The following is a 19,848-nucleotide window of genomic DNA, read 5'->3' on the forward strand; positions in this document are numbered from 1 at the left end:
AACATGAAAGAAGAGTCACAAAAGACGTAAAAATGGACCTGAAACATTTGAAAAAAAAAAATGTCTGAACACACTCATAATTTAAAAAATTCAAATGAAAAAAAGACTGGGATACTATTTCTTACCTGTCAAACTGGGAAGAAAGAGTCTGAGAATACATTCTGTTGATGAAGCTGTGGGGAAATTGGCACCCTCATACATTGTCAGTGGGAGTACAAAGTGGCACCACTCTTTTGTAGGGACATTTAGCAATGCCTGCCTAACACAACCACTACGCACTTACCTTTTGACCCAGCAATCTCATCTTTAGGAATCTACCATGAAGGTATACTTATAACACTATGAAAATACATGTGCGTAAGGTTATTCATGGGTGCGTTTTTTATAGTGATAAAATATTGGAAATGACCTAAATGTTCACATGCAGAAGGATGATTGAATAAATGATGGCATAGCCATCACTGGAATACTTGCAGCTATAAAGAAAAATGAGGCAGATTTTTATAAATTGATATGGAATTTCTACGTTTAGTATCATTAAATGAAAAAATCGACGTCAACACAATATGTGTATCTATAGTATGCTGCCATTCTTATAAGAAAGGCATAGGAAAAAATATATATCTGTTTGCTTGTATAAAAGAAATACAGGAAGGATAAACAAGAAACTAAAGAGACTGGTTACCTACAGCAGTGGGAGGGGATGGGGCAGAAAGAAGAGGGAAATAGGGGTTGGATAGCACTTCTCTGAGAACGCCTTTTTGTATAGTGCTGACACTTAGGACCAAGGTAATGTTGTACATACCCTATTACAGGAAAATACTAAAATCAACCAGGATGTTGGGGGGGGGGGGGTGGGCACTGAAGCTGGAACATGAACAGTAGCAAATGAACCTAATGTAAATAGATAGCATAACCATCCTGAAGGGTGGGGAAGGAAAGAACTCACTTTAGTAACTTGAGAAAGCAGTACATGACTATGTGTTTTAAGGCTAAAGGTAGAAAGACTATATAAATATCATACCCTAGTTAGTAAATTTGTTTCTTACAGGCATATAAGTTAGTCATTCTGAAACTACCTTATGTATGTACAGGTCCGAACCAATAAGTATATATTGTGGTAATGAGAGCCAGTTTTCTCCATGTCACAGAAAGAACAGTCAAATAAAGAGGGAAGGCTAGACTGAATCCTGTGGTGTTGGGGGTAGAATAGGGGTGTTAGGATAAATTTGTGATTTTTCATATAACATATTGTGTATCTATATGCTTATATATTTTATATAAGATGTGTGTGTATGTGTGTGTGTGTATAGTTCTCTACATGTATACATGTATATCTATATGTAATAGATAGATACAGAAATAAATACAGGTGTGCGCACGTGTACCTACACATACATTTACTTCCTAATTCTATTCTCTGGGAGAGCCTAGAAGCAATGACAACGCAGAAGCGATGAGGATCCATGGTACCCAGATACTGGTTTCTAAATACCATTCTCCAGTAAAAGGAATTAGGAACCCTTGGACAAATGGCTGATCCTAGGGCTGGAGATACGAGAGAAGTCTGGAGCATCCTATGGTACTAGAAAGTAGGGAAGTGCTCAAAAATTGATAAAGCATGCCTAAAGGACACAGGAACTAACTTGAAGGAACTCCTAACGGCAAATCTGGGATAATTTGAGCAACAAAGTCAATAAGGATTGTGTTGCATTAAAATCCGAAGAACAAAATCCATACTGCTCTTTAAAAATTTGAATAAATAGGGAAGAATTAAACTCTTTCTCAGCGTAGAATTCCAATTAATAAGTGTAGAGGGAAGAGGGAAATCACCAATAGGCGAACATCACTGTTTTGGGTTGTTGTAAGCAAGAACAATCAATTGGTGCCAATTGGTGAGATTATTTGCATAATCTCAAAGTATCTCCCCAACCAGATTACTTACTAATACAATCCAAACGGAAAAATTATAATTTTATAGTAAAAACTGGCAGACACTGCCTAAACTATTTGATCAGAATAACATTACTCGTAATAAGACATATTGGTATTAATGCCCTGATATGATGCACTAAGAAGGGCACCACATCTCTTTTGTAGTATTCTTGCCCAAAGTGCACACCCTCAATCTTCTCATGAAAAAAGATCAGACAAACTCAAATTGAGTGACATTCTACAAAATCACTGGCCTAGATTCTTCAAAAGTATCAAGGTCGTGAAAGACAAACTGAGAAGCTGTCACAGATTCAAGGACACTAAGAATACATGACAACTAAATACAATGTGAGATCCTGGATTGGATGTTGGGAAAAGAGACAGAAGTGGGAAAACTGGTGAAAATTTCAAATGAGGCTTGCAGATTAGTCAATAGTAATTATGTCAATGGTAATATCCTGCTTTTCATGATCATCCTATCATAATGTAAGATGTCAACACTAAGGGAAGCTGAGTAAAGTGGGTACAGAAACTCTCTGTACCGTTCTGCAACTTTCTCTATGACTAAAATTATATCAAGATAATAAACCAAAAAATAAAGGGATGTTTCCCTAGCTTCTTCCAAAGGTGACAAGGGTTGTTTTTTTTTTATAAATAGTATCTTTATGAACCCAAGGATTTAAATATATCTCATTTGTTTCAATCCATTACAGTTAAAATTGTCCTATATTTGACCAGCGAGAATGTAATCAGGTTGGATCTTGAGTCCTTTAGACATGACCCCAATAGTATTTGATGGTTTCCTTGCTTTCCAATATGTGAAGTTATTTATACATTTCATGCCCTCGACCTGGAACCAGCCATTTCTTCAAGGACCTCTGGTTCATTTCAGTGGGCAATGATCTTTAGAGAACATAATAGGGGTACTAGGGGTGCTAATTTTTACCTCATTAGTCACTGTTTTGGGGCATTTTAAATGGATACAGCTAGAAAATATGTTTTTGTTTGTTTTAAAGACAAAATGCTGAATTTGTATGGATACTTGAATTTATACGGATACTTCTAATTCATACTCAGGAATAACTATAGGGTTTTTACTTAACTTCATTGATCTTACATCTGTATTTTCTTTCAAGCATGTCAAAATTCTTCTCAATAACAACATAATCATTCACTTGATACGTACAAGTTTCAGAATATTAATTCCACCATTACCACCAAAAATATGATTGCTGAAAGGAAATATATTTTTATATATACACATACACACACACTTATTTTTGTTTAAGACTAAGATGATGACTAAGGATGTACAGTCAAACTACTTGATTTAGAGTCACTTGAAATAGTTACTTTCTGTGTGGTTATGCCATCAACTCATACATAATTAGATTCACTTGTTTCATTTTTCTTTTATTTTTAGAGAAATTACAGTGTGAATTTTGTCTTGTGACTATGCAAAATATTTACTGGTTCCAGAATCGAGTCTATTAAAACAAACAGGATATTCAAGAAAATCTGTCTGCTATTCCTACTCTTTCACACTATTCCCTCACTCTGCTCATAGGTGGCCGTTTAAAAAAATTATGGCTTATCTTTCCTTTCTACTTAAATATAACATTATATGTATATATGTATGAAGTTGTAAGAATTCATGTGTATGAACCCATACGCATAATGAATCCAGAAAAAAAATGCATTTTCTTGGAAAATAGTAACAAACACACCTGTTTTCCTCACCTTGCTTTTTTACTGGATATCTTTGAGATTACTCCACCACAGTATTTAGACATAATCTTCATTTCTTCCTACAGCTGCATAGTTCTTCATTAGTTAATTCAAACAGTCTCTTGTTGATAGACATTTGGGTTAGTTCTGGTCTTTGGCTTTACCAACAGTGTTAATACAGAGGTTTCTCATTGACTGTAGGAGAGGAATCAAGGGTGAGGCTGCTTGGGCAGTAGGGTACCTCTCACATAGTCAGGGATTTGCCATGCACATTCCAGACTAGGTTTCCCATTCTACTGGAACTATAGCCATTGTACTGGAACTGGTTCTCTGGTACTTGGGAGTAAGAGGTTCTTAAATTATGTTTTTCATGGGGGTTACCATGAGCTGGCCGATCTGGGTGGACCTGACAAGCAGTTATCCTGAAAAGCACATGGAAAAGAAGAGAATGTGGTACTAGACAATAATCAACCCATGAAAAATGTATTTAAATCTAGAGACACCTGGTTTCCCTTTGGGAAAGTCTAATCCACTGTATTCTACCTTCTTGTATTTCTTGTGTCAGCGCTATAGTAGGAGTCATGTGTCTTAAAGACTTTAGTAATACTGTTTCTGACAAGTCTCTCCCTATTTTCTGTCCCCATCCTAACTTGTTCCTCCTTGTATTATTCCTAAATCATATTGTCATATAGCTTACTTCAGCTCCAAAATAATGGTGTACATTTTTTGGAGTAAACCACGCCATCCTGGTTTTCATCCTAACTCTCTGACTGCTGCCTTAGTCTCTTTTTTCTCGGCTTGTCCCTTAAAGTTGGTATTCCCAAGGGTCTGTTTTTGGCCTTTATCTCAGTAACCTTTTTTGAGTCCTTGATATTTCAGAAAATTCAGTGACAGCTATGGACTTACTCTTTTCTCCGAAAAATGTACATTTGTGCGTATAATTTCAAATTTGTTCATATAATTTCAAGAAATTAATGGACATCCCTCCGTGAGTTCAAGTTCAAGGACATCTGTCACATATCACGGGCTTCCTCTCTTAGGACCTCCATTGTCATCTTAATCACCAATGTCTCCCAAGTCCATATCTCATGATCGGGCATCTTTCCTGCTGTCCAGCTGCCTCCAGGGCATCTCCACTGCATGATCTGTGGACGTATATAACATATCTCTGGCTGAGGTTGCCTTCTATGTCCCACGTCTCTACTCTTCTGCCCATGTCTCAATGGGTGGTTGTATCATCTGGCTTGCCGACCAAGCCACGACCCAGTAATGTTCTTGATTTCTTCTTTATCGTTTTCTACATCTAATCAATAACTTTCTTTTTTTTTTTTTAATTTTTTTTTTCCAACGTTTATTTATTTTGGGACAGAGAGAGACAGAGCATGAACGGGGGAGGGGCAGAGAGAGAGGGAGACACAGAATCGGAAACAGGCTCCAGGCTCCGAGCCATCAGCCCAGAGCCTGACGCGGGGCTCGAACTCACGGACCGTGAGATCGTGACCTGGCTGAAGTCGGACGCTCAACCGACTGCGCCACCCAGGCGCCCCTAATCAATAACTTTCAAATGGGAACAGGACCCTTACCTTTTCCCCATGCCACAACCCTAGTTCAGAGTTCACCTCTCACCTGGATGGTGATAGTGCATCCTAAGTGGTCTTTCAGCCTGCAGAACCAACCTCCTTCCCCCCAGGTATCTATTCTTACACAGCAGCTTGTGAGATCTTTCTAAATTCCCTGTGTGACCAGTCACTCCTCTGTTGCTAACTCTTCAAACGCTTCCCATTGCACCACTGAAAGGTGTTAGTATGATTTAAAAGAGAAAAAAAAAAAGTCTTTCATGATATCTCCTGCCTTATTGCTTGCTCACTGGGGTTTCCAAGTTCAATATCTACTTTTTCCAGGATCTCCATACGGAGGGGTGCCAGGGTGAGATTTGATACAAAACTTAGTTTTGCAAACGTCTTATAAGGCATCCAAGCAGGTCCAAAGAATAGAGCAGAGCTGAAGCTGGATAATGGGGACCAGATCACAAACACATCGCTACTGTGTGCCAGTTCTGAAGGAGATGTGGAGATGAGTTCAGACAAGGTTCTGCCTCAAGGGCCTGGCGATCTGTAAAGGAGAGGACAAAGGAGGCACATTCCAAGAGGAACCTTTCCAGAAAACAATTGTGTGTACATGTCTACTCTACAGCTGGCTTTGTGGCCTAAGGCAAAATGCAATTAAATGTCAGAGGGAACTGTGGGGATGCAAGAGGGGAGAGAGAACTTCCATTGGATGTAGATTAGTGACATCTCTGTAGAACAGAAGAGCTGGAAGACTTGAGGTGTGTAGGGAATGGTCCAGAAGAGCAGGGGTCAGGGGCTGGGAGAGTGTCCAGGAACAGGAGCAAAGGTGTATACTGTGTCTTTGGAAGTTAAACACAGCGCTAGAGGGTCCTGTTCTCACCTGGGCTCCAGCCTCCAGCCCCTGACGAGGCATTTGGGATCTGGAAGGTGGCATCACATCACATGCATTTCTCTATATTGGCATAATGAAATCCTGCAAAGGTTCTGAGGTGTCATAGATGTTACCATCAAGTATGGTTGTTGCCCATTTCACAGATGGAAAGGGTAAGGTTAAGAGGAATTCAATTAAAATTTTCAAACGCTTAAAGTTCTTTCTATGCACTAGGCAGTCACCATGGGGAACACAGAAATGCAGTAAAGTGTTTTTCTGCCTTATGGAGACAGGGTTACTGGCTACAGGAGTTCAGAAGAATAAGGAATCTCTTTAAGCTTGAATGTGAGGTGGTAGTCAAGGAAGGCTTCTTGGAGGAGGTATGATTTGAGCAGAACCCTAAAGTGGGGGTAGGGTTTGCATAGTTGGGGAGGCAGAGGAGGAGTTTCCAGGTATGGGCAGAACACAAAGCATATTCAGGGGACAGGGAAGACTTCAAACGGGGCCTGGAAAGGGGCATTCAGGAAGGTGGATCCGCACAGAATCGGCTGGAGGAGTAGGTGGGGGCCGGACGCTGGCCCTAAATAATTCACGCTCTCTCTCTTCCTCTCCACCTATTCTGTACTCCGCCAGGACCAGCTACTCTTCTGCGATGACTGTGACCGTGGCTATCACATGTACTGTTTAAATCCCCCGGTGGCTGAGCCCCCAGAAGGTAATGATGGTGAGGTCGACAGTAGCCCCAACAGCTACTCCTACCGCTTCCTGAGCCCTCACTATGGTGCAGGCCTGTGCTGAGGCCTTTCCGTATCTTGTCTCATTTAATGATCACGATCCTTCGAAGTAGGTACGGCCACGGCCATTGTACAGATGAGGACACCGAGGCATGGTTCCACCCCCAGAAATGACAACTTGGGGGCCAAGGAGACGTTTCCTGGACATGTGGCAGAAGTGGTGGGGGAGGAAGCCTCCCCGGGGAACTGGCCTAGACCTGGTGGCTGCCAAGGAATGAGGGGCTTTACAGCAGTTCAGCTGATCGCCTCCGAGCACCTAACTTTTCTGAGCGGCACTTACCCTCTGCCGAGCTGCAGGCTCCGGCGCATTTTCAGGCCTGGGACTCAGTCTCTGAGCTGTGAAAGTCAAAAGAGAAACGGGGCTTGCGGGAGTTAGGGCCAAGGGGCGGGGCTTGAGGGTGCGAGAGCGGCTGCTGGTAACGCCATCTTGTTTCTTGCAGGAAGCTGGAGCTGCCACCTGTGCTGGGAACTGCTCAAAGAAAAGGCCTCAGCCTTTGGCTGCCAAGCCTAGGGCCCCAGGTTGCTGGAGAGGCTGAGGCGGAGCCCAGCTCAAACCAGATCAAGCCCCCGCTCCCATGTATCCAGACAGACCAACTGTAAGGAAAACCTGTGGTCACAGAGGGCATGGCCACGTAGAACCAAGAGGGTGAGGTGTCTGCTTACCTCCTACACACAGGTTCCGGTACTTCAGCCGCTCCCTCCTTGTTTCTACCAGAAGGATCTTGCACTTTTGAAGAACACCCCTAGCCCGGCCCTGTGGAACCCCCTCACATTTATCCCAGCACTGAGGCCCTCTCACTGGCTCCCATTTTAAGGGAAGCTTGTTTTGTGACCACCTATCAGTCATTCACGTGTAGTTTGGTGTTTTCTATCTATTGTGTTCCAAGAAATCTTCACACAGCCTCCCGCCTCCTGCTTCGGCTCTTCATCGTGAACTCAGCAGAGGAACAAAGGGCTGTGGAGAAGTTGTTGTTTATTACAAGCCTCCCTGGAAACTTCTAGACTCAGAGTCGGGAGGCCATCTTGACGATGAAAATCCTTTTTTGTTCCTTGGTCTCTGTGAAGAAAGAAAGCAGTTTTCTGGACCCCCAGCAGATACCTAGTGGTGTCTACAGCCAGGGTGGTCTCTTGATGGGGCTGGGGGGTGGGGAGGGTAATAGAAGTGCTGAGGAGTGGGCAGACACATTGGGAGGAAAATTCTGAGGCCCTGCCACAGCCCGTCAGTATTTGTTATCCATCGGGAGTGGCTTTGCAAAGGATCAGGCTTTGCAGTTCCTTGACCTTCTCAAGGGCATCCTTGAGGTGAGACAAGCCACAGCCAATGGCAGGGGACATGCTAAGGCTCTGCCTCCCAGCCAGCCTGGGTCTGGAGCTTTCCCTGGGACTAAAGAGCCAGGAAAGTGTGTGCGGGCTGCCCAGAATCTAAACATTGACACAAAGGACTGCAGCTCTGAGCAACCTTTCAGTATTGATGTGGCACCACGAATTCCTTTTCCCAAGTAATTTCTTCCTTCCACCCCGTGTATGTTTGCCACTGTCTCCTGATACCCGACTCTGGAGATTTCAGGATGGGGAAGAGATGATTGTCACCTAAACAAATAACCGGGTTGGGTGGGGGGGGGGGGGATGTGATTATTTACGATCACGGTGGCAACGATGCAGAATCCTCAGCTCGAGGGCTGCTCTTGTCCCCGAAGCTCCCCGGTACATGCTGGACTCTGGCTTTTTTTTTTTTTTTTTTTTTAAATGTTTTGAGAAGAAAGAGGTGGGAGGCTGAGCTTCCGAGAAATCTGTGTTGGAAGTCAGCCCCGAGGGCTGGAGCGGATCGGGCTGTCTTTGAATCTCGGTAGCAGTGGCAACGGCAGCAGCACACAATAACTGACACATTTCTGGAAAAATCATTTGCCCAAAGGGCAGGTCTCGGTGAGTGGGACCCTCGCGCATGCTCGGCTTCCCTGAAATCAGCCCCATCTCTGTGGTCCGGCTGCGTACAACAAAGGCCGAGGTTATTTTTAGTCCTTCAGCTCCTGAAGAAGGCCCTGGAGACTTGGGCTAGTTGGGCCACTTCTGCCCGGCAGAAGCGTTCGCTCTGCGACTTGGCAAGAGCCTCCCTCCCGGGCTAATTGCTCTTGGCCAGTGGACCCGGACAGCCTGGCAGAGTGACCTGTGGCAGGAGATGGGGGTCACTCTCCTGCAGGGGCCCGTGGTCTCCGAGTGAGCTCTGTGTATACATAATGATCTTGTTTAAAGGGTCCCGTCCAGATGGGATTTGCATCTTCCTCATAAGATACTTCCTTCCCCCTGCTGTTTGGCGAACCTGTTTTTGGATGCTGGAGGTCCAGGGAGGGTTTCGAAAGCTGCTGTGTTTTCATGTCATCTGTTACCCAGATGGGTCACACCAGAGGGGCAGATGTCCTCTCCCGACTGCTCCGGCTCTCTGTCCTCCCACAAAAGCCAAAGTGGGGTGTCCTCAAAGGCTGACGATTGGTTTTGAAAATCACTTTGACTTAATTTTAGAGAAAAAAGTTACCAGAATGTTCCCAAATGCCGCAGTGGCTTTCATGTTTAAAAAGGAAGTCCGAAACCCAAAAGTGTGGCCCTGCTACTTGACAGGTCCTCTTTGGAGTATGTGCGCACGGGTTCCCCACCTCAACACAGATGATGGGGTGGCCCTGTTCTACCTCCAGCCCCACCTGCTGCCCACGGAAGCTATGAGGAGGAATTGAATCTTCAAGGCCAGGTGCTATAATCCTGCAGTGGAGGGACCGGGGAGTGCTCAGAGCTCTAGAAAGGACATTAGGAGCGTCCAGGGTTCCCTTCCCAGTTTCATGCCCTCTAGGCTGGGTCCAACCTTGTCCTCTTTGGAGATCTCAGTTTCCCCATCTGGAAAGTGGGGATAGCAAAGCCAGCTCGTGGGATGGCACTTCCGGGGTACTGCAAGAAGACAGAATCTCCAGAGTCACATTTATCACTTGCTGTATTGAAACAGAGAAAGTGGTGGTGAACTTCAAATTGGTCTTTCTTTGAGCCCCAGAGGACGAGCTAGAATCATGGGATACACGTTGATGATCAGGGTTTTAGTTTTGTCTTTGCTACTCAGTAGCTGTGTGGCCTTGGGCAAGTCACTTAACGTCTCTGAACCTGTTTGCTCACCTATGAAAAAGAGATAATAATACTTTCCCTGCCTGTTCCACAGTGACAATGGGAGACCTAAAAGGCATAATGTTATATAGATAACCACTGGAAAGCAGAGCTTTCCAAGGAGGGATCCGAAATGACTTGTATGCCCCCTTCTCGTGTGAATTAGCCAAGGTTAGATGCCTTCTCAGAATCTCCCTTTTGACCAAAATGGGTTTATGTTTTAGGGGCTAGGCTGCCTATGGTCAGGGCCAGTCGGCCGAAGCTGTGACAAGGAAACCGGGACCGTGCGTGGGTCTCCTGTTGGTGGGGGTGAGGGATTTACCCTGGGGTTGGGGATTTCAGAATGAAGATACTTGAGGTACTCCTTTCTTCAAGATCATCGTCGCCTAGAACGGGGCGCCGACTCCGGGAGAGGCCTGTAATTCAGTTCCGTGTGGCATTCGCTTAAAAACTGGTTTAAAGCCCAGCTCTGCTACTTTCTAGCTGGTTGACCTTGGGCAAGTGACTTTGCCCTTCTGAGGTTCATTTTCCACATCTGGGAGGTAGGGAGATGTGGCCTATCCAGCCCGGCTGTTGCAGGGATTAGCAGTTTTGCCGGCGAAGATCCTGGCTCGGGGCCTGGCACGATGGAGGCCCCCACCCTGTGGCATCTCGTCACTGGGTATACAGGCCACCAAGGGGAGATAATGATGCTCTTGGCTGCCGGCCAGATCCCTGGAACAGCCCGAGTGCCTTTGCTCCACTTCACCCTGATACCGTGGCTCTAGCTGGCCAGAGAGGAGGTGAGGCTACACGATCCAAGCCGGAAGTTGAAACCCTGTGTTTCTGAAACACTGCTTATTGGGCCTGCAGCAAATCCAGCGTGGGCAACGGCGATGAGGAAATCCAGACAAGGCCTCTGTTAGGAGATTTACATCCTGATTTCCTTCTCCCCCCCCCCCGCCCCCCCCCCCCCCACGGACTCAGAGCACCTGGAGCAGGATCCCAAGGCCTCCTGTCATTGCTCCAGGGCCAGGTGGGAAGTCCAGGCAGGCGGTGAGGAGCGGTGGCTTCCCAGGGGGGCCAGCTCAGACGTGTGGCGGGAAGTACGGCGTGTGAGCCGTGGGTGAGAAGGAGGGAGGCCAGATTCCTCCCGAGCTGGAGAAGATAACAGGTTTTAAGGTTGGGGGAGGGTTTGGATTTCACAGTGATGGTTTCATGATACCCTGGAGAGTTACACTCATGGTGCATTTTAGGCGTTGTGCTTTGAACACAGCACGAGATTCCTTTCGGCCCTCCCCTTTAAAAGTTCAGATATTTTAAGAAAGAAAAATGGGATGATTATTATTACTCTTCCTATTGGGGGCAAGTTTAGGAGACAGACCTGTGCTCTTGAAGAAAGACTGCCGGCAACTTCAGGCTTTAGACTCAGAGAAGAGGGGCCCCTGGTTTGCTCTCTGAGTCTGTGTTTGTGGGGGGGTGCAGGGAGGCCCAGGGACCACCTTTCCTGTCCCTGGGCCGGTTCTCAGCCTGTTACCAATGGGAGGACCCAGGCCCTCCCCTGCTGCCCACCACAGGCCCCTCCCTCCTCAGGATGTGCCTATGTCACACCCCAAGGAAATGGTGGCTCCCTGGGCCAGAGTCATGCTCACACTCCCAGGGAAGATGCCCAACGTGCCACACCGGGCTCCTTATCGAGCTGTGCATTGGCGTCTCCTGTGGTGGGTTCGTATCCCTGTAGTGGTGTCACCTGTAGAGAGGGAGAGGGGAAGGGGGCCTAGAGGAAGGAGGTGGGGAAGGTCAAAGGTCTTTCAGGTTCGGCAAAGCACAATGAAGGGAGGGGAGGGTCCTTGAGGAGGGGACCAGAAACCTGATTTCCACTTAGAAGTCCCAGAGCTAAATGACTAGAGGGTGTGGACTGGGGAGGCCCGAGTGCTGCCACCAGCTCGGGTGCCTTGAATGTGGGAGGACGAATGGAGCCCTTAGACACACGGACCGGGGGGGCTTCCTCTGAGCATCTCAGCAGCTGCTCCTGGGAAGGCCTGGCCCCCTCTCCATGCTCCTTAGCCCAGGCTGCTGTGAAGGACGCCCCAAAGGAAGCACCTCAGGAAGCGGGGATGGGGAGGGGTCTGGGCCTTGCCTGGGCCTCATCCAGCTGGTCTCCCGGAATGAACAGGGGGCTCCCCGTGGGAGGGAAAAGATCTGGAAGTCGGTGGGTTCCCAGGGAAGGCTCTCTCTGGGCTCCGAGCGAGCCCTGGCTGTGTGTCCCCGCAGACAGCTGAGACCTGAGGTGACTCCCCAGGGTCCTGGGTGGCTGTGCTGCGGTGGGGACAACAGGAGTCAGAGGGTACAGGAATGCCCCTCGGTCAGTCTCTGTGTTCCCGGCTGCCTCCCTTTCTTTGCTCCGGTGCCTTGAAAGAGGGTCACTCCAGGGTTTCCCCCTCTTTGGCCCCACCAAGAGAAGGAAACATTTGTGCTGATGGTGACATTTCCCAGGGCAGGCCAGAGGAAGGCAGGAACCGGGACTGGCTGGCAGCCAGAACCCTCTTCGGCAGAGATATAAATACTAATAATGACCTCTAGCCCAGGCAGCGAGCAAAGTGGCCATCAGGACGGCACCGACCCAGTCTGGCACATAAACACTGCTGCGGTGGGAAGAGGAGAGTGGGTGAACGGTCCCTGTAGGACACGGGGGAGGCCCTTGAGCCCCTGTATTTTCCCTCAGCAACATCCCCACGTTATACTTATGCCACTGCGTCCTGTCTGGCTGCCTCTCTGCATCTCTATTATTTCTATCAATGTTATTAATATTGATGATGAAAACAGGGACACACAAAAAACACACACCCTCCCTTAACAAACTAAAAGTGAACCTATGTGTGGCTCCTGGACAAGAGGGAGAACCTGTTTGTCTAAGGACAGGGGGAGGGGGCGCTCTTTCCCTGAGGTCCGGCCGGGCCCACCCCTGCTTCCGGCCCCTGCACACCGCAGGGGGTGAGTCTTGTTCTTGGAGGGTCACTGGCCCATGGACTCTTTTCCCTCTTCCCTCACTCACCTCTGCTTCTCTGGGGGACACGTTTGGCAATGGTTGTGGACTCCTTTCTGCTTCCTGTCAAAGGGATGCACAGATTTTATGGGCTGGAGTTGGGATTGTGGTTCTTATTGACTTTGCCCTTCCATGTTTACTCCCCCCCACCCCACCGCACCCCAGACCTTGGTTCTCCTCTTGCAGGGCCTGCCTCCTCCCTTCCTGCCCTTGCCCCTCCCTGCCCTCCTGCCAAGCTAGATGCTGAAGGTTGGGATGGTGGCGAGAAGAAGCAGATGAAAATATACCCCCTGCACATTTTCAACATGTAGTTGAAAAGGCCTAAATTAGGTACTAAGGGGGGGAAAAAAAAGGAAAGACACATTGCGAGATAATATGTGAGTGAGAGCATGAAAATACAGCACGGTTATCTCGGAGCGGAGGAGGTAGCAGAGCAGGTGGCGGGAGAGGCGGGGTAGGGAGGCAGAGAGCCCTGGCTTCCCGACGCATCTGGTCCATCAGTGTGCCATTTGGGAAAGCAGGGAAGTCGCGCCGTGGCAGTAAATGGTCAGATGCCCAGGGAGCCTTTGTGCCTCTGGCTGGGAAGAGGAGGGATGTCCATTCTGGCTGCTTGTCGTTTATCTGCCGCGTTTGCCCAGGGGGCATTCGTGCTCGGATGGAAGATGTGCACATTTGTTGCCCACCGTGAGGGATTGCCAGGCAGGCTGGTACGGGCTGAGACACTTGGCAGGGCACCCGTTCTGTGCAGGGCGGCCCACAAAGCCCTAGAGCGGCTGGGGAAAAAACGAACCACATCCTGGCCCAGGCTTCGACCTGCTTTTCAGCTCTAAAATCACACTCGGTCTCAGCCCTCTGACCACACGCCAGGTAGCGTACCATCAGGGAAGGTGTGTGCGTATCTAGGTCTCTTTCCTTGTGTTCATGCATATTCATCCACAGAAGAGGAGCAGGCTAAGTGTTCAGTTGTTCCCACCTTCCGGGAGTTTGGGTGAGGCGGGGCGGGGGAGGGGAAGAACACGGTCGACCTCAGCCTAGTTGCCAGTGTCCGTCTGCCCAAGTACTGGCTGCTGCCCTTGGAAGGTGACCCTGAGCCTCCGTGATGATGAAGGCACCTGGGGTGGTGTGTGCCGAGCGGCCAGAGGACCGGAGCTGTGCCTCCAAATCCTGCCTTGGCCTCCTGGGGTGGCGGGCAGGGAGGTGCAATTGGCAGGGCCTGATGAGAGCTGGACAGTGACACTCACGACAGCCTTGCCCAGTCCCCACTGGAAAGAGCAGGGGGGCATGGTGGGAGGAGGGCCTCACGCTCAGACCGGGTGGACGCCCACGGAGACCCCCGCCAGCCTGTCTCGGCCTCCTGTGCGGTTCTGGCATGGCAGCGGGAGGCAGGCGTCGGGGAGAGGCCCGGCGTTGGAGGCGTTTCCAGGAAACCCCCTCTGCCCACCTTTGGCCAGGTGCTCCTCAGCTCCTGACTTCGTGCTTCACTGGACTCCCTGTTGTCTGAATTGACAGCATCAGGAATACACCATTTGTTCCATCCCCCCTTTCCTCTGCACATGTGACAGCCGGATTTCAGCTGCTCACCGTTATTCCCCGAAGCAGCCGCACTGAGCTCGCTTTCAAGCTGGATGCCCGGGCTTGGGCGAAGGCACGTTATCTGCCCTCGCGTGGGCCTTAGCGCAGAGCTGGCCTAACGCAGCCTTCGGCCTCTCTGCTGGAGACGCCCTGAGAAGGCTCTTTGGGGTCCCTGGCCAGCACACGGCTGTGAACGGGCAGAATTTTGGGACCTCTGGCTCCCGTGATGCCAGGCTGTGAGACTGGTTTTGAAGCGTTTGAGAACCCGAAATGCTCTCTGGGATCTGACCCACTGCCCATGTGAAAGCCGGTGGTTCTTTTGAACCGAGCCTCCTTTGAATGACCCGGATTCCCCCCGGTCTCCCGTGCTGGTGGCAGCAGAGTGGGGTGGGTCCTCTGACTTGGATCCGATCTGGGCCAGACTGGCCGCACCGCACCCAGGCAGAGGCCTCAGACTCTGAGCCCACTGGCCCCCTCAGCTGCATGCGGGATGGACCTGGGAGTGAGAGAGCTCTGCTGGCCCCGCGGGCTGAGCTCGGAGAGGGTCTTCCCTCCCACCTCCACGCGAGCAGACTCTCAGGCTGCGAACACAGTCTGCTCACATGCCCTCCCAGCCGGATGTGGACACCCTGGGCCAATCAGGAAATGGACACCTGAAGGAGAGACGGGCCGGTCCGCGTCACACGGTGCAATGGTGCAAGAGCCCGTCCTCAAGTAGGTCTGCGCCCCCCCCCCCCCGCCCTCCCACGATGTGTTTGGGCTGAGGGCGATCTTAAAGCCCGGTTTTGCGAACGTTCCCTTTTGAGAGCCAAGAGATGGAGCATCTGTGCCCAGAAGCCAAGAGAAATGGCTTTTCCTCTTCCAGTCGCCTGATGCCCCACCGTGTTCCTCGCCAGGAGGAGGCTGGTTCTGGTGGCTGGGGTGGGGGCTGCCCCCGCATATGAACCCCTCGAGTTCCGGGTGGGCTGGGGTAGAAAGGGTGAAGGGGTCCCTTAGGAGGAGGTGCCTGCCCGAGTGCCGTGTGAGGAAGCTCATGCCTGTGCGGGTTCTGGGAAGGGCGTGGAAGCCGTCTGGTTGACTCAGAGTTGGAGAGGTCTGGGAAGGGGGTCAGTTTAAGTCCTCACTGCGCTGTCTCAGCTGGTGAGTAGACCCCGGGTGCCTCGCAGCCTCAGGAATTTATTGCCCACAGGCTGCTTTGGCTGTATTTGCAAAGGGTACCCCTGGAAATGCGCCGGCGATCTCCTATTGCTGTATCTCCGTGTACGTCTCTGGACGTGAAGATGTGATGCAAACTTGAGGTCACCTTCTCCCAGGTGGGGGCACAAGAGAGGGAAGCCCCTTTCCACGGTGCACCCCCATCATTCCAAAGTGCTTTCTTGTCTCTTGTACTCTCGCACCGCTCCCCACCTCAGCTCTTTCTGAAACTCGTAGCCATCAAAGAACGGCCGAGAGAGCTGGCCTTGGTGAGCTCTAATGAGATGCCTGCTAATGAGGGTCTTCCTTTTATGCTCCCTTGGACTCCCTCCCCCTGCCCCCCCCCCCGCCCCCGGACCTAAGGTTCCAGCATCACATTACCTTCCGCTGACTGGACAACTGAGGGGCTTTTCCTTGAGCTGCTTGGGTGCTTCGGAAAGTGTCCAGGACTGAGGCTGGCACAGTTTCCGTGAGGTTAGAGAGAAGGGCTACCGGCTTAGGAAGTCGGATGTAATGGTCTGAGCGAGAGATCCCACTGGCTCCTCTGAAAAGCAACCGCGGCAACAGACACATGAAATCTCCCACGCCCACCCCCTGACCCTTTCGGGTGTGACGTGATGTAGTGTCAGTGTGTAGGGGTGTGTGTGCCGCTCTTCTCTTGTCTTCTGGGGTGCTCCTTTCCCCTGAGTGTCAAGTCCCCCCCTCTTCCGTGGCTCCCGAAGTGAAGAGTGCTGTGGTGTTTCTGCCCTCTCTTAGGGATGTATCGGGATCCCTCGTGTCTCGGTATTGGAGGTGAGGCCGTGCCACGCCTTCCACTGTCCTCAGGGGACGCGCAGGGTCTGTGACTTCCCAGACAGCTGGTGTATGTGACGGTCTCCAGGAGGATCTCCAGGTTGCAAACAGCCCACATCCCGATTTAGGCTCGCAGGAGGCAGAGGGGACTGCTTTGCTCAGGAAGGCTGCCTGGAGGGGCTCTCAGTGAACCAGGGCCCCTCCGTCTCTCCCTGCCTTTGCTTCTGTCCTGACCAGGTTCTGGGAGGAGGGCCTTGGAGAGGTCACCACCCGGAGCCAGCATAACGTGGGCATCAAGCAGTCTTGGGGACCCTGGACGTCCCAGTCCCTCTGCGGAGCCCTTGCACGTTCACAAAGACTGAGTCACAGGCCCCGTCCCTTCTTTGCTGTGGTTAGTATCTTGTTCTGTGGTTGGTTAGCAGTGTTGATGACCTATGTAGCGAATCTTTTTTGTCTGCAATTTAGAGAATGTGTAAACAAATAAAAGGCTTTGAAACTCTTGGGAACGTTTGGTTATTTCCCCCCTCCCACCACCAACCCAGTCGTCAACAAATCCACTGGAAACGTACAGATCCTGTGGGAGTGGGCCCTTTCACACCGGGGTATACAGTGGGAAGACATATGTACGTGTGTGTGCGTGTGCTTGTGTGCACGTGCACGTATGTCAGGCTGCAGGGAAAGCCTGATGCCTACGTGTTTGCAAGGAGATCCCAGGAGCAACACGGGCCACGTCTCGGTTGTTGCTGGTGATGGAATTCTGACCCCCACAAGCTCCGGGGAAGCCTCGGTCCCTGCAGCTTTCATGGGCACAGCAGACAAACACAACCTACAGCTTCACCTGAGAAGACCCCTCTGAGAGGCCCGGGCATCGGGAGAGAACCCCCTGGAACTTCCGGGGGAGGGGGGGTTGGACGATTCACAGATGACTCAGGGCTGAGGTAAGGGGACATGGTGGGGGAAAGAGAGACCTCAGGCTCAGGACCATCTAGAAGAGCCAGGTGAGTCACCACCCCTCCCCTCTCAGGTCAGAAACGGCCTTCCATAAAAGGCAGTGGGATGGCCGCCCTGAGCCAGGAGCAAGAGGGCCTGTAGAAGACACATCTGCCCTGAGACCCTCCGGAGCTTAGCAACCACCTTAAAGGAGCAGCGGGACCCCCGACCCACACGGCCAGTGGTTTCCTGAGGCCGCGAGCCAGGAGTCAGTCTTCCGAAACCACATTTAAGAAAAATCAGCAAATAAAGCCTGTCCCATGGGGCAGGCGTGTGCAGCCGAGAAGACGAGGCCCCACCCCTCGCAGGGCTTGCAAGCCAGACAAGTAATAACATACGAACTGGGGGCAGTTGGGAAATGGGGGCGCTGGAACCCAAGCAGGGACTTCTGTCTCAGTCGGTCAGTGGGCTTTTAGTTGGAATTGACTGGGGGCTTTCCAGTAGGACATGGCTGGCCATGGGGCTGGGTAGGGGCTCCCCTGTCCCCGATAAGTGTGGGTGTTAGTGCAGAGGTCCCCGCGTGCCTTCAGCCTCTCCTCTCCAAGTTTAACATGGGGCGGTTACTTGTGGCACGGGGGCCAGTGATGTGGCTGCAGACGAGCGCCAGCCAGCAGGTTGTCGAGGCATCTCTGCCGAGCGATGTCCCCACGCGGGGGCCAGAGCAGAAAGGTAGACCCTTCACCCAGAGTGAGACCATTCATGCCAGCAGCGGGGGGGGGGGGGGGGCGGGGTATAGGCTCATGACAAAGTCCAGCAGGAGAAGGCACAGGCAGCCACGCACAGGCCTTTCGTCTGCAGGGACGGGGGTGAGGTTTGCACTTTGACCCCAGCTTTGCATCCCAGTTGCTGAGCGAGGCGCGTGGTCAGCTGGGCCTGGGAGAGTTCTCTAATACAGCCCGGAGACTGATGTAGCTCTAGGGAGTCACAGGGATAGTGGAGGGAGGGGGAAAGTGGAAGGACCCTCCTTGTGTTCAAGTCAGAGCAGAGTGGATTTCCTCGGTTCTTTCCTCGGCGGGGGAGGACAAAGCATGGGACGGGGTGGGATGGGGTAGGGGATTAAGAAGAAGGGATCAAGGGGAGAACACCCCATGTTAGAGAGAGCCTAAGGGTGTGGCACTGTGGGAGAGACATATGTGGTTTCCCCTTCTTGGAGCAGAGAGGACACTGGGAGAGGAGTCAGCAGCTCTAAGGTCCTGCCTTGTCTAGTTGGGTGACGTTTGACTTTTGTAGACCCAGGCATGAACTTCTATAAACTCGGGCAGGTTCGGGTAAGGAGCCACCTTCCGGATCAGGTGGATATGCACACGCGCACCCATATCCATCCTTCGCCCCCACAGCTTAGGCCCACCTGCCTGTGTCCCAGGTCCTCTGGGGTGCCTGGCAAAGCCTATCTCCACGCAGTCCCGCGGAACGGCAGGCTTCATGCCGGACACAATGAAGCCAGAGGGTTACGTTGTTCCACAACACTCATTTTCCAGGTGAATTCTGCAGAGGCCTAGGCTTCCGGGAGGGTCTTTGGGGGTGTCGTGGGCCCTCGGAGGGCAGGGGTGGGAAAAAAAAAAACTTTCTGAGTCCCAACCTTCAACTCAAGCCGTTGACCAGCACAACTGATTTCATCTATTTCGTATGTTGCTGGTTGTGCTGTTTTAAAAAATCCCCAAATTTGAAAGCATCTTTGGGGCTACCTGGTAGGGGCCCGAAGGGTGTCCCCTGAGGCTGCAGCAGGCAGTGTGATGACAGGAGGCCGTCGTGGAACCGTGACCCTTGGCCAAGTACAGTTAGATAGGGTCTCTGCTCCCAGCTTTCCCCAAAGGGGGCCTGACCGCCCCCCCCCCCCCCGCAACCGGGGGCTTCTCCTTTGGGTTCCTCTTAAGCGGAAGCAGAGGAACATCCGTGTCAGGACCAGGAGGCTTCACCTCCTCCTCTCTTGGGGGTCCCCGTGGCCTGCAGCAGCCACTGCCCTCCCTCCCCCCCACTCCCCACCCCGCCCTGGCCTACCTGGTGCTCTGCTTTCTGCTGTCACCTCCTTTCCTAAGCCCCAGCCCGTGAGTGCTTTCGCAGGGGCCAGAACAACAGTGTGCTCCCCAGGCGGGTGGGTTGAGAATGTTCGGGCTAAACTTGAGGTAATTAGCATTGTTAATGCTCGTTCTGTGATATCACAGCTGTGAGCCTCATTAAAGTGCTCTCCTGGGGGAGGCGAGCCGAGATTCAGGTGTCAGCTCCGCTCTGCACAGCGCC

General features: G+C 50.9%; 1 protein-coding gene across 1 annotated transcript in view; it reads left to right on the plus strand.

The window, feature by feature from the left end:
• The window catches only part of DPF3 (double PHD fingers 3), a 174,552-nt gene extending 167,109 nt beyond the window's left edge, over positions 1–7,443 (plus strand). Inside the window, 2 exon segments of the mRNA XM_047079406.1 lie at positions 6,736–6,817; positions 7,337–7,443. Coding sequence (XP_046935362.1) covers positions 6,736–6,817; positions 7,337–7,407 — 153 coding nt within the window. The 3' untranslated portion in view covers positions 7,408–7,443.
• The last annotated feature ends 12,405 nt before the right edge of the window (positions 7,444–19,848 follow it).

Source organism: Lynx rufus, unplaced genomic scaffold (genome assembly GCF_022079265.1).
Source record: "Lynx rufus isolate CCGP_SWC_20201006 ecotype Redwood Valley unplaced genomic scaffold, mLynRuf1.p SCAF_17, whole genome shotgun sequence".
NCBI classification, from domain to species: domain Eukaryota; kingdom Metazoa; phylum Chordata; class Mammalia; order Carnivora; family Felidae; genus Lynx; species Lynx rufus.